Genomic DNA, 13,022 nt, shown 5'->3' on the forward strand with positions numbered 1-13,022 from the left:
CGCAAGCACCCTCTACTCTTTTCGGATCGATGAACGTTCCTAGCTTTCATTCCACACAGCTTCCAACCCATGCACCACATTCACCACCCAGCCCACGACCCACCGCCCACTTCTTTACTATACCTTCTTCCCCTTTGTTCCCACTCTATACTACCTTCGGTACGTTCACCCTAGTCTCGATACTCTCTTTTATTTCCCTTCGGCTCAAACTTTGATCTTCACTCTAACCAATAAAATACTTATATTGTAATAAATTTATTTATTTATTTATTTATACTTATTTTGTCTCGTTTAAAATTATATTTATCGTCGACAGAATTTATCTGTCGACATTACACAGGTTTTTCTAAATAAATCTGTTAAAAAAATTTTCAGAGGAAAATTTCTGAAGGTTTTTCTGAATAGATAGCTTAAAGGGTTTTTCTGAGAAGAATTTTTGTGAAATTAATTAAGAGGGTTTTTCAGTGGAAATTTTTCAAAAAGTTTTTCTAAATGAAAATTTCAAAGGGTTTTTCTAAGAAAATTTTTTTGAAAACTAATTCAGATGATTTTTCAAAGGAAATTTTTCAAAAAGTTTTTCCATTTGAAAATTTCAAAGGGTTTTTCTAAGAAGAATTTTCCGAAAATTAATTCAAAGGGGTTTTCCGAGGAAATTTTCCAAAAGACTTTTCTAAATGAATATTTCCAAGGGTTTTTCTAAGAAGAATTTTTTTAAAATTAATTCAAAGGGGTTTTCAGAGGAAATTATCCAAAAGATTTTTCCAAACGAATTTTTCAAAGGGTTTTTCTAAGAAAAATTTTCAAAAGGTTTGTCTAAATGAAAATTTCAAAGGGTTTCTCTAAGAAAACGTCTTTGAAAATGACTTTAAGAAGTTTTTCGGAGGAAAAATGTTTGCTCTGAATTTAAATTTCTTAAGGTTTTTCCAAGCAAATTTTTATGAAAAATCACTTACAAAAGTTTCCATAGTGAAATTGCAAAAATCACTGAATTCCGTTTTTTCTAGGTTTTTCAAACTATTTTCCTGAAAAACATTTCGAAATATTTTTTTGAATCAGTATTCTAAAAAAATATCTAAGCCAACTATCAGCAAGGTTTTTCTAATTGAAATTTCAGAAACAAATGACTAAATATAAATTTCCTAAGGTTTTTCTAAATAAATTTTCAAATAATTTTCCTGAAAAAAAATTCCAACCATCTTTTCCAAGTCAAATTTAAGACAAAAACTTCTCAATAGAAATTAAGAAAGGGTTTTCAAAGTAAAACCTTTGAAAAATTTTTCAAAAAACCTTTTCACATAATTTTCCGAAGGAAAAAAGATTTCACCCAATTTCAACCTAAATATTTTCTAAAATTTTTTAAAAATGAATATATCAGAGGGTTTTTCGAAATGAGGTCTTCGAAAAAATTTTCATATTACCTTAAATAAATTATGTAGATAAAAATGTATATGCGTGACATCACAGCGTAAATAATCTGGACTTTGTGTAAAATCAATACAAAATTATGAAAAAAAATATTCAAGCAAAAAAAAAAATATTTATAAATAAAAAAGTTGTAGGAAGGATTATGTAGGTTGGGAAAGGCTGTTACGTGTATATATGTATATATAAATATATATATAATTTTTTTTTCATTCATTGATTTTGCTACATATGTATCGTGTTCTATAAACGGAAGTCGATCGACAAGAATTTCCAGCTCGCTATTATTTTCTCATCTACTCTTTCCTCAGCGCTATTAGCTGGCATTCATGTAATTATTACTCTGGTGAATTAAATTATGACAATAATACGGATATTTAAATATCGAGTAATTGAGCTCTTGTATAGAGACAAAGCCATTCTCTATTTTTTGCTTCATTTAAATGCTATTTTTTTTTTTTTTAAATATCGGCTGTAATTAATTTTTTTCCCTCTGATTTAATAAATTATTTTGAAAATTACCATCCTCGGATTATACGTAAGTGAATTACATAATTTTTCAACAGAAAAAAAAGTTAAGCGATAAGAAATTTGTTAAGCGAATCAATTCCGTCGGGATCAATGAAAATTAATGGGCTGATTCAACTCATCTAGTGCAGTCTATAAATAACTTTTAGTGTTTAATTCTTTTTCTTTTGATTTATTTATTTTTTTTAATATAATTTATTTTTCTCACTTAATATATTCCAGGCACCAAGTTCTTGTGTAGCGAGGTTATTGCTCCAATAAGAAGCGAGGTAGATGACATCTGCCTGCAGATTATCAACTTTGAAGATCTGAGTGCTCAGCCACCCCCGCCGCCAGCTGTGCCTCCACCTTCGACAACTAACAATCGTCTTGCGACACGATGTAAGAAATTAATAATTTATCATTATCTATTTTATTTTTATAAGTTTTTGTTAAAAATTTGGAAAAAATGTTGATCAAAAATATGTATTCTGTAAATAAATTCCAAAAACTGTTCTTATATATACGTATAATTTTTTCAAAAAATATTAAACATTGAATTTTGATCCTATTCCATTTTTTTCCAAAAACAGAAATTTGTATCGAATTCCTTAAAAAAAAAAAAAAACAATCAATTTTTTATCCCATTCCATTTTTTCCAAAAATGAAAACGAAATTTGTTATCAAATTTCTTAAAAAACGAAAAAATCAAATTTTAGCTCCATGTCATTTTTTCCAAAAACGGAAATAAAATTTGTTAAAAAATTTCTTAAAAATTACATTTTGACCCAATTCCATTTTTTTCCAAAAACAGAAATAAAATTTATTATTAAACTTTTTAAGAAACAAAAAAATCAAATTTTTATCTCATTCCATTTTTTCCAAAAACAAAAACTAAATTTACTATAAAATTTCTTAAAAATTACATTTTGACCCAATTCCATTTTTTTCCAAAAACAGAAATAAAATTAATTATTAAACTTCTTAAAAAACAAAAAAATCAAATTTTGATCTCATTCCATTTTTTCCAAAAACAAAAACTAAATTTACTATAAAATTTCTTAAAAATTACATTTTGACCCTATTCCATTTTTTTCCAAAAACAAAAACTAAAATTCTTATCAACCTTCTAAAAAAAATCTATTATAAGGATTTTTTCCTCCTCATAATTATATAAAATAATACCAACAACAATAATAATCGTCATGAAAATCATCCTCGATATCACACTAGGTCAAACTAAAAAAGTATGTTACGGTCTCAGTAATTATTCAGCAATTCCAGTCATTACAATAAACCAAACCAACTAAAATAAAATAAAATAAAATAATTATCCAATTGTAAATAATTACTGCCTCATTTAAATAATAAACCTTTCAATGTAAAAACCAAGTCAAGTATCCACCGCAGCAATGGCTGGTCCTTCGAGCCGAAAGCTGCCAATGCAAAACCATTTGCATGCATAAATTTTTAAGGGCCGAAAATTCAAAGCCCACAATAGGGCCGGGGTTGAAAAGACAAAACGTGATAAAGAGACGTAAACATCTTACTAATATAACGTTGATCGCGTTTTAGTATCTGGAGTATTTGTTCGCACGCCAGACTATTTTTAGTTTTGCCTCCGCAACGTTGTCGGCTAGCCGGTAAAACGCGTTTAAATCGTTAACCCTGACCTGGTAATAAATGTTACAGTTGTTGTTATTGTAAATGTGCTTTTGAAATTTCTGTATCATTGTCAATGATAATAAAATTTAATATACATTCATATATTTAGTTAACTTTATATATATAAATATATTAGACTGGGCTAAAAAAACCGACTATTTTTTTTCACGAATGGTCTTACAATTTTGGTGGATACCAAATTAAAGGGCCTGTTAATATTTGAGACCTTAGTAATAAAATAAAATTCAGAGGTCGCTAATTGCAATTTCTCTGCCATTTAAATAACATGGAATTTTTTTTTTTTTCATTTGGAATTTTATAACTCGTTAGTGAATCAGTGGATCGAAAAGGTCGATATACATTTTTTGTTGGAAATTGAACGCTCTACAAAAAAGGTCTCTTATCATTTTTTGATAAATTTAATTTTTCAAAAGTTATTCGAGGTCAAAGAGAAATTCATAGTAAATTTTATAATTATGTGAGATTGGCGAAACTATCAGACTTATCACAAATTGTTATAGGACCTTTTTTGTAGATCATTTTATTTCCCACAACTTATCTCTTACAAAGTTTTCAAAATTCCTGAAAGCTCTTTAGATATTTGCATTTAAATGTCAGTTTGTCAAGAAATCGTATTCTGGCCAATTTTAATTAATTACTTTTGAATGCAAATAACTAAAGAACTTTCAAAAATTTCGGAAACTTCATAATAGATAATTTGTAGACAATGAAATTATCTACAAAAAAGGTCCTATAACATTTTGTGATAAGTCTAATAGTTTCGTCAATATCACATAATTATGAAATTTACTATGAATTTCCTCTGCCCTCGAATAACTTTTGAAAAATTAAATTTATCAAAAAATAATAAGAGACCTTTTTTGTACGGCGTTCAATTTCTCCCAAAAATATATATCGGCCTTTCCGATCCACTGATTTACTCGTTATAAAATTCCAAATAAAAAAAAAAATTCCCATGTAATTTAAATAACAATGAAAACTTACAATTAGCGACCTCTCCACATATATATATATATATATATATATATATATATATATAGATATGTATATGTATATACATTTATATATGTATAATATATATGCATATTGTTTAAAAATATCAATTTTTTTGGTAAATAAAAAATTAAATCTATTTATTTTTATATTAGAAAATTTAATTACTATAAATAAAAAAAAAAAAGAATTTTTGTTTATTTATTTTTGGTAACACGTGTATTTTACGGATAAGTTTGGTAGAAACTGCCAGATACCATCACGTGTTTTAATGCTGAGTCTTTTTTTATCCGCGTACGATTTAGATTGCAAGTAACGGGTCTGGTTTATATTTTGACCTAGTGAGTGGTAAATTGCTTTAGTGATTAGATCGCTTAGGATTTTAAATCCTTAATCCGCAGTGAATTAAATAATAATAAATTAATTATTTATATATTTTTTGATTGATAATCGAATTTATTTACTGCAGAGTTGGCAGAATTAATTAAATAATGACTGTGACAGTTGACAGAGCCAGAGCATCCTTTCGTGCTGGATTGTCTAGAACTGGAGTCGTTGGTCCTCCGAGGGTTAGAAATAGACCGAGAGCCGCTTCAACTGTGCCGCAGAGACAGCTCGCTGATGGGACCATTTTAGATGAAGAGGCTTCTGAAAATTGGTAAATATTTTTTTGTTATTTTTATCCTTTATTTTATTGACCATTTCATTATTTTTTTATTACGTGCAGTTGTGGCTTCAGAGCTTTTAAATTAAAAAAATTTTTTTTTTCTAAATATCAGAAAATTAATTAATTCAGATTTTTTGAATTTTTATTTTTTTTTTTTTAATTTATTTCAATTATTGTCATATATTTCATTACCTGACATAAATTAAAGTATAGATTAAAATTTTATGCAGAAAAAAAAAATTTCGCGCGCAAAAAAATTTTCTGCGTCTTGAATTAAAAACAAAAAATTTTAATTAGGGGTGATAATAATTAATATTTAACTCAGAGTAATTTTCGTTAACAAAAAAAAAAAACAAAATTTATTTACTGAATTTTCAAAAAAAAACAGAGTCGGTATTTTTAAAAATAAACGCAGATTTTTTTAATTTTTTGCAAGAAAAAATTTTTCAAATTTTTAAAGCACAGAAATATGAAAATAAAAATTTTCAATAAGATAATTTGGGATAGAAAAGTTCAATTTTTTTAAAGTAAGGGAACTGTGGCGCGTTGGCTTGAGGCTGAAACTCACGCGCGAGAGATCAAGGTTCGAATCCCGACTTAAGCAAAAAAAAAAAAAGTTAATTTTAAGTGTTTTGCTTTATTTTCGGCACGAATTTCGAGACACTACAGGAATTTTTAATGCCGATGCGCGACAAAAAATAATAATAAAAAAAATAAAATAGTGATTTTATTGTTGCATTTAAATTTCGCGGTCATAAAATATTAATTTAATTTTTGTGGCCGCTTAAAAATCACTTTTTCGTTTTCCCGCCAAGTTTTTATATTTTATTTGACATGTAAACGTAAAATTTAAAAAAAGAATTTATTTATTTTTTCAAACTGAAAGTTTACCCCTCTCTTCCTACATATATATAGATATAAATAGAATATATATCTTTTTAATTTCAACGTTTACTTAAAATGACGAGTCTCTAAATGGGAGTTTTTTTTTCCCGCAATCTTCTTGTTCTCTTTTTCTTTCTTTATTCAACTGAGAGTGTTTGCTAGAACATTACGAAACAAAAGTTTCATTTAGAAGTAAACAAGGACAAAAGTTTCAATCTGCAACAGACGACATATCTACAGTTATTTTCGGTCTCATGAAACAACGAATTTGCTGTCGTCTGTATTATCGGTATCCTGTCCCTTTTTATCTATATCTTACCTTCGGGTTTGGCTTTAGCTTTTGCTTTTGCTGTGGCTTATCATCATCAATCGTTATGAATATTGATTGTAAATAAATATATTACCGAATCGTTTTCGTGTTCACCTACTTCGGGTTGTCATCAGCATTTTTTTAGCAATAATACGGTTTATTAAAGCTCCAGTATTTTTTTGTTACTTTATACAATAGAATTTTACTTGCTTCAAAAAAATTTCTACTGACCCCAGTGAATTTTTTTGTATCATAAATTGAAATCAAAACTTTTCTTAGGGCAAGAAAAAATTTCTTGTTTCAAGAAATTCCTTCTTTCCGGAAATTTCAAACTCGTCTCAAGAAATTTCTTACTTGTCTCAAGAAAATTTCCTGTTTCCAGAAAATTTATTGTTTCAAGAAATTTCTTACTTGTCTCAAGAAAATTTCCTGTTTCCAGAAATTTTATTGTTTCAAGAAATTCCTTACTTGTCTGAAGAAAATTTTAAGTTTCAAGAAATTTCTTGTTTCCAGAGATTTCTTACTTGTTTCAAGAAAATTTATTGTTTCAAGAAATTTCTTATTTGTCTCAAGAAACTTTCTTGTTTCCAGAAATCTCTTACTCGTCTTAAGAAAATTTATTGTTTCAAGAAGTTTCTTGCTTGTCTCGAGAAACAATGAGAAAAAATTTCTCAAGAGCAAGAAAAAATATTCTGGGTCTAGAAAAATTTTTTTTGCTCCAAGAAATTTTTTCTAGTCTTAAGAAAATTTTTGTTTGTTCCTCAGTCAGTCAATGTATTGAAAAACAAAAATTCCAACTGAGTGACCTTCAGTCTAATCAAATTAATTTTCTGAAAATCACTTAAATAAATAAAATTTATACAAGTTTAAACTCTAGCCATTACGATTACTCTGCTATAAATAAAAATCTTCCAAGCTAAATTAATTTAAAACATTTACTATTATAGAAAAATATCTAAGTTAAATGAATATTCTGAGAAATAGGTCGAAGTCATGAAGAAAATAAATAAATGTTAATTAAATAATTTAAAAAAGCTCGAGAAAAAAATGGTGTCTCTGAAAAATATAATAAGAAATGCGTGGCAAAGAGTAATTTATACGACTTTTTAGTTTTCTATTCACGTGAGAAATGTCGCTGTAGTTTTTATATTAGTTGTGACCGGATCGATCGCGTGTAAAGGAGAGACCGTGGAAATCGAGATCTCTTTCTCGCGACCCGTTTTAAGCGGGTGTAGAAAAATGAAAAAAAATATATAAACCTAAAGAAATATTGGAGCTTTGAGAGTTTAAATTCAGGAACAGGGAAATGTAACTAAAGTGTACATGCTGATTTATTATGTAATAAAGGTGATTGGTTATGGGAGAAAACTTGTTTCGGAATCCTCTTAATATTTTATGTAGTCAAATATTACCGATCAATAGATTCGTACATTATTTATTGCCGTAGTTAAATTTATGAGAATTATTATAATGTTGAAGTCTGAAAAATTGACGGATTATTTTTATAACTTTAATTTATATGGGGGAAGGCGGGCTCAGGAAATAATGGAATTTTTTTTCATGGGAAAACGAATTTTTTTTTGACCTACATGTCAAATAATTTAACCAAGTTTATAGTTGCCATAGAAAAAAATTTTTTCTGGGTGGGTAAAATGGACCATGGACAAAATGTCTGAAGATCTTGGATAAAATTTAAATATAGTGGAAACTAAAAACCATTAAAAAAAAATATATCAATTTTTGAGGGTGGCCCATTTTGCCCACCCTACAATTTAAAAATTTTTTAAGATTTTTTTTTAATTGCATGAAATTTTTCTCATGTAATTTTTTATAAAAAAATTTGAAAAACGATCGACTGTGAAAATTTCTAAATTTCCCGCCATTTTTAAATTCAAAAACTGAATCTAGAATTTCGATAAAATTTCTTGTGCGGCGATGCAAATCAAAATTCAGGCATCCATGGCATGTTTGGAGGCCTTGGGGTGGAAAAGTCTTCTGGAAAAACGTTAGCACATGAAAAAAAATTTTCTAGAAATTTTCATTAAGAAAATATTAAATATAGTAAATTTTCTAATGGAGTGGAAATTCTCCATATCGCAGCAGATATTCACCGAGAGTTTCATTGAATTTACTTTATTGAAAACTAAAGAAAAATGAGTGAGGTAAAATGGGTCAAAATTATAAAAAATAATTTTCTGGAAAATTTTTATTTGCCACAGTCTGGATGACCAACTTGCCCTATTTTTTATTTCTAAAAATAGTTACTGCGTAATTTCACTTGTCCATTCTACCCCGGCAGATAATTTTTTCTTAATCCATGAAAATGCAATTTTAAACCTTTTAATTATTTTTTTTTATCGGGACCCCATTAATCAAATATCTATAACTTATAAATGAATAACAAAATTCAGTCTCCCACTAGCTTTTAATTGAAATTGACTCCGGAAGGTAATTCATGTTCTCAGAAAATATTTTATTAGTAAAGATCATAAAGTTAATTTAGTATCAATTGCTGACAATTGTGGTAAATTTTTACCCTAAAAGAGCGCGATTAATAAAACAAAAAATTATTACCTCACTTTTCATCAGTGACATGTTAACTCTCTTTATCTATATCCATAGTTCTAAGCTCGAGGGAAATTAAACCAACTCTATGATCCTTGTCACTAAAATTATTTTACTCAAAAAACAGGCCACTAATAATAATAATAATAATAATAATAATAATAATAATAATAATAATAGAGATCTCGAGTTTAAAAATTTTGACAAAATTTTTTGATGATCTTGAAGAAGTAGACAATTAATAATTTTCGATTTTTTTTTTTCAACAATTAAATTAAAATAAAAAAAAAAATAAAGAAATGCACATGTAGAAAATTTAAAAAACTACATGTGCAATTTTTCAAATATTTTTTTTTTCTTAATTTATCGTTTTCAAAAAAATCCAAAGATTATTAAACGTCGGCTAGCTTATGATCCTATAGTTAGCAGACAATAATTTTCGAATTTTCTTTTTCAACAATTAGATTAAAATAAAAACAAAAACAAAAAAATGCACATGTAGAAAATTAAAAAAACTACATGTGCAATTTTTTCAAAAATTTTTTTTTTTAAATTAATCACATTCAAAAAAATCCCAAAGATTAGTAGACGCCAGCTAACTTCACTATCACAATTTTTTGGCAATTCTTATAATTTTATCCTCAGTATAAAGTACTTGGGGTAAAATGGGTCACATTGAAATTTGCAAAAAATTGTTATTTTCACCCAAAAAATAAAAAAAAGACTGCTGCAAATAAAAACTCGTGCCCTCTTTAAAAAAAATTCAAAGGATCACGCGAATTTAAAAATAAAAATTTTGATAAAATTTTCAAAGACCCAATAAATATGAATTGCATTGGATCAGAAGCTCCAAGAATAAATAGCTTCCTGCAGCATTGAATCGTGCCCCAGTCCCAGTCTCCTCACATCATGAACTAAAACAATACAAGAAATAATAAGAGAAAGTGGTCTCAAGGAACATGAGTCAGACACGCAGGTAACGGCAGTTAGCGTCATGTCAGACCTTCGCTGACAATGACATCAACTACAAAACAGCTATAAAATCACCAGGCTAAGCCCTACACTACAGGACAAAAGCAATATTGTAAAAGTAGCTCTAGCTCTAGCTCTAGTTCTAGCTCTAGTTCACCCGAGTCTACTGCAATGACACCGATCGGTGTCTAAGTAAAAGCAAATAAAGGATCACGCGATCCCACGTAAAATAATGGAGACCCTGAAGTAAAACCGGACGTGTGTCCGACAGCTAAAACTACAACCCAGATGACAAAGTAAATCCAAACCCATGACTCTCTTCTGCTCATGAGTTTTCAAGGTCTCCAGTTTTCAAGATATCCCAGCCCCCAACACTCGTATTTACCTCAAACACGCCAACAAATCAATTTGTCAGGTGGAAATTCCGATGGATTATAACTTTAAGTACTTGCACAACATCTGGACAAATAATTTATATCATACAAAGTTACATATTTAGTTATTTATTCATGAAAAAATATCATTAACGGTAAGGAAATGAAGGTTAGGTGAGTTTATAAGACAGAGAACAAAGACATGTGTTTGTTTTTTTTACAAAGAAATGGACAAACTTTTGACAACAGATATATGTATTGCGGTAATGTTGTACGTCATGTTTATACATCGATTAGTATGGATGGTGACCTAACACTGACACACTTGGCGATCCCGAGACCGGCTGACCTCCGACCTCATGGCGTCTGTTTATCGATCATTTTCTATCAATGTTCTGTCTTTTTTGTTGCTTTCCTGGAACTGTAAAAGCGGGGTAAATTGGATTTTGGAAATTGGAATTTACTGATGGGAGTGCAGGAGGTAAAATTATGCATGGGGATTTTTCGAGCGGTGCGATGGGGATTTTATTTAAATTGCATTCACTTCTCTGGAGTTTTGACACTTTAATAAATTTATATTTTATAGAAATAACTTTTTTATGAGAAATATTATTATTTTAATAAATAATTTATTGAGATATTGATAATTAACACATGATATATTATGTTTTTAATTTATAAAATGTTTTAGTAACTCACTAAATTATAATTTCATATAATCCATAGTTAAAACATTTAATTATTTAATTGTTATGGTGACGTAGTTTTTATGGGAATATTTAATATTTCGGTAGAATATAAAATGTTATTTCGCGGGTTGGTTGATGTGAGTCATGTGACAGTTTGTGGCTCTGTGAAAACTGTATTAATGATGGAAAATGTTAAATCTATTTCTTTAAATTGATAAGCGTCAAATTTTTAATTATCAGCTGGTTCGAATTTTTAAAAATTATTTCGCGCGAATATTTGAAAAGGGAGCTCGTAATTATTTCCATACTCAATATAAATGTCTAAATATAAAAGACCAAACCTCACTACGTATTAGTAATTTACTCCGCGAGTTTTTACTACACAGAAAAAAAGGATTTTCTGGCGCAAGAAAAATTTTTCATTATCAAATGAAAACAAAAATTTCCTTAGGACTAGAAAAAATTTATTGGCGCAAGAAAATTCTTTATCGCCCCTCGAATATTTAACTTTTCAATTCATAATACAAAAATTTCTCAGGGCAAGTAAAAATTTTTTTGGGGCGAGTAAAATTTTTTCCGCGAAAAAATCCTTTTTTTCTCTGTACGATTTCATTTTGGAAATTTTTCGCAGTTTAACTCTACTGACTTATTGACAATAAAATGATATTTTACTAGATGATAATAACAGAATAAATTTATTTCAGTCCACTGACATGTGGGTCACCAACGATGGTAGAGTCCTGGGGCCCAGGATCCGGGAGAATGGGGACCCCACCGCCAGTGCCGCTGCCATTGCCAGCCAGCACCAGCGGGCATGGGATCTCTGCGGGCCTTGGAGCGGCAACTCGACCGACGACGACTACCACAGTGGCAACTGCGCCGATAGCCAGCCCCGAAGGAGTAAGCGACGTCAGTAAATGCTTTATAGTTATATTTAAATATTGAGCACTTATGTTTATGCATGCACGTGAATAAATAACTGCGGGAATAATTAACGGAATTTATATCAACAGATTTCACCGAAATCGGGAATCTGGGATGGCACGAATTGCTCACCGGGAAATGGTAATGATGGACCGTCAAGAAGTGTATCTCATGCTGCCAGTCTGGATGCCATTTCAAGGAGGATGGTCAAGAATGACATGTCCAGAATACCATGTAGGAGTCTCACTTGCAGTGTTCGTAAGTCCCCCACGTGTTTTCCTCCTCGGACATACTTATACTTATATATATTTATACAAATATATATAATTATAACATATGGGGTGACCATTACTTGTCTTATTTCTTAAATTTATCTGTCAGTCACAAATATTTTAATTAATATCAAAATTTAATTTTTGGAATCTTTGAGAAAAAAAAATATTTTTTTTTTAAAATGGATCCCGTATTCGTATAGTTAATAAAATTCCGCGTTAAATGAGTACCAACAACGATATATTATGATTAAGCATTTTTTCATTTGTTTGGTGATTAATTAGTAAGTGATTTCTTGAGATTTTAAGAAAATAACGTTTTGGAGGGAACTTTGGTCAGGATATTCTGAAAGCTGACGTGATTCTGAGTTAAATGAGTACCAACATCGATACATTCCGCGTTGATGATTAATTAATTAGTTAATTAATCAAATTCATTAGGATAAAGTGAAGTATGTTCAAACATAGTGATGTGGGTACTCAAACTAAAGGAAATTTTACATTCTCACTGACTGTGATAACAAAAAAATTATTATTGTAAATTTTGGAAAAATTCGTTGTTAATTTTTTTTCCGAAAATGAATACGATATTTTTATAACTGATAAAATTCCCAGTAAAATAAGTACCAACAACAATACATCACTTTGATTTCATATTTAAAAATTCGCGCGTTTTTTTTTTCAATTAATTAAAATATTAAGTGACATAAGTAAACTTAAAAAATAATTAAAATAATAGTCACTTTGTATAAAATG

General features: G+C 28.9%; 1 protein-coding gene across 16 annotated transcripts in view; it reads left to right on the plus strand.

The window, feature by feature from the left end:
• Positions 1-13,022, plus strand: part of LOC103580266 (potassium voltage-gated channel subfamily H member 6) — a 61,225-nt gene that overhangs the window by 11,111 nt on the left and 37,092 nt on the right. For 13 of the 16 annotated variants that reach the window (XM_053743151.1, XM_053743152.1, XM_053743159.1 and 10 more), the window contains exons 3-6: positions 2,173-2,331; positions 5,113-5,266; positions 11,775-11,979; positions 12,084-12,252. In XM_053743151.1, the coding sequence (XP_053599126.1) occupies positions 2,173-2,331; positions 5,113-5,266; positions 11,775-11,979; positions 12,084-12,252 (687 nt within the window). The remainder of the gene's footprint in view (positions 1-2,172; positions 2,332-5,112; positions 5,267-11,774; positions 11,980-12,083; positions 12,253-13,022) is intronic. The other 3 variants (XM_053743155.1, XM_053743157.1, XM_053743153.1) reach the window with 2 other exon arrangements.

This window comes from Microplitis demolitor, chromosome 2 (genome assembly GCF_026212275.2).
Source record: "Microplitis demolitor isolate Queensland-Clemson2020A chromosome 2, iyMicDemo2.1a, whole genome shotgun sequence".
In the NCBI taxonomy this organism is placed as follows: Eukaryota; Metazoa; Arthropoda; class Insecta; order Hymenoptera; family Braconidae; genus Microplitis; species Microplitis demolitor.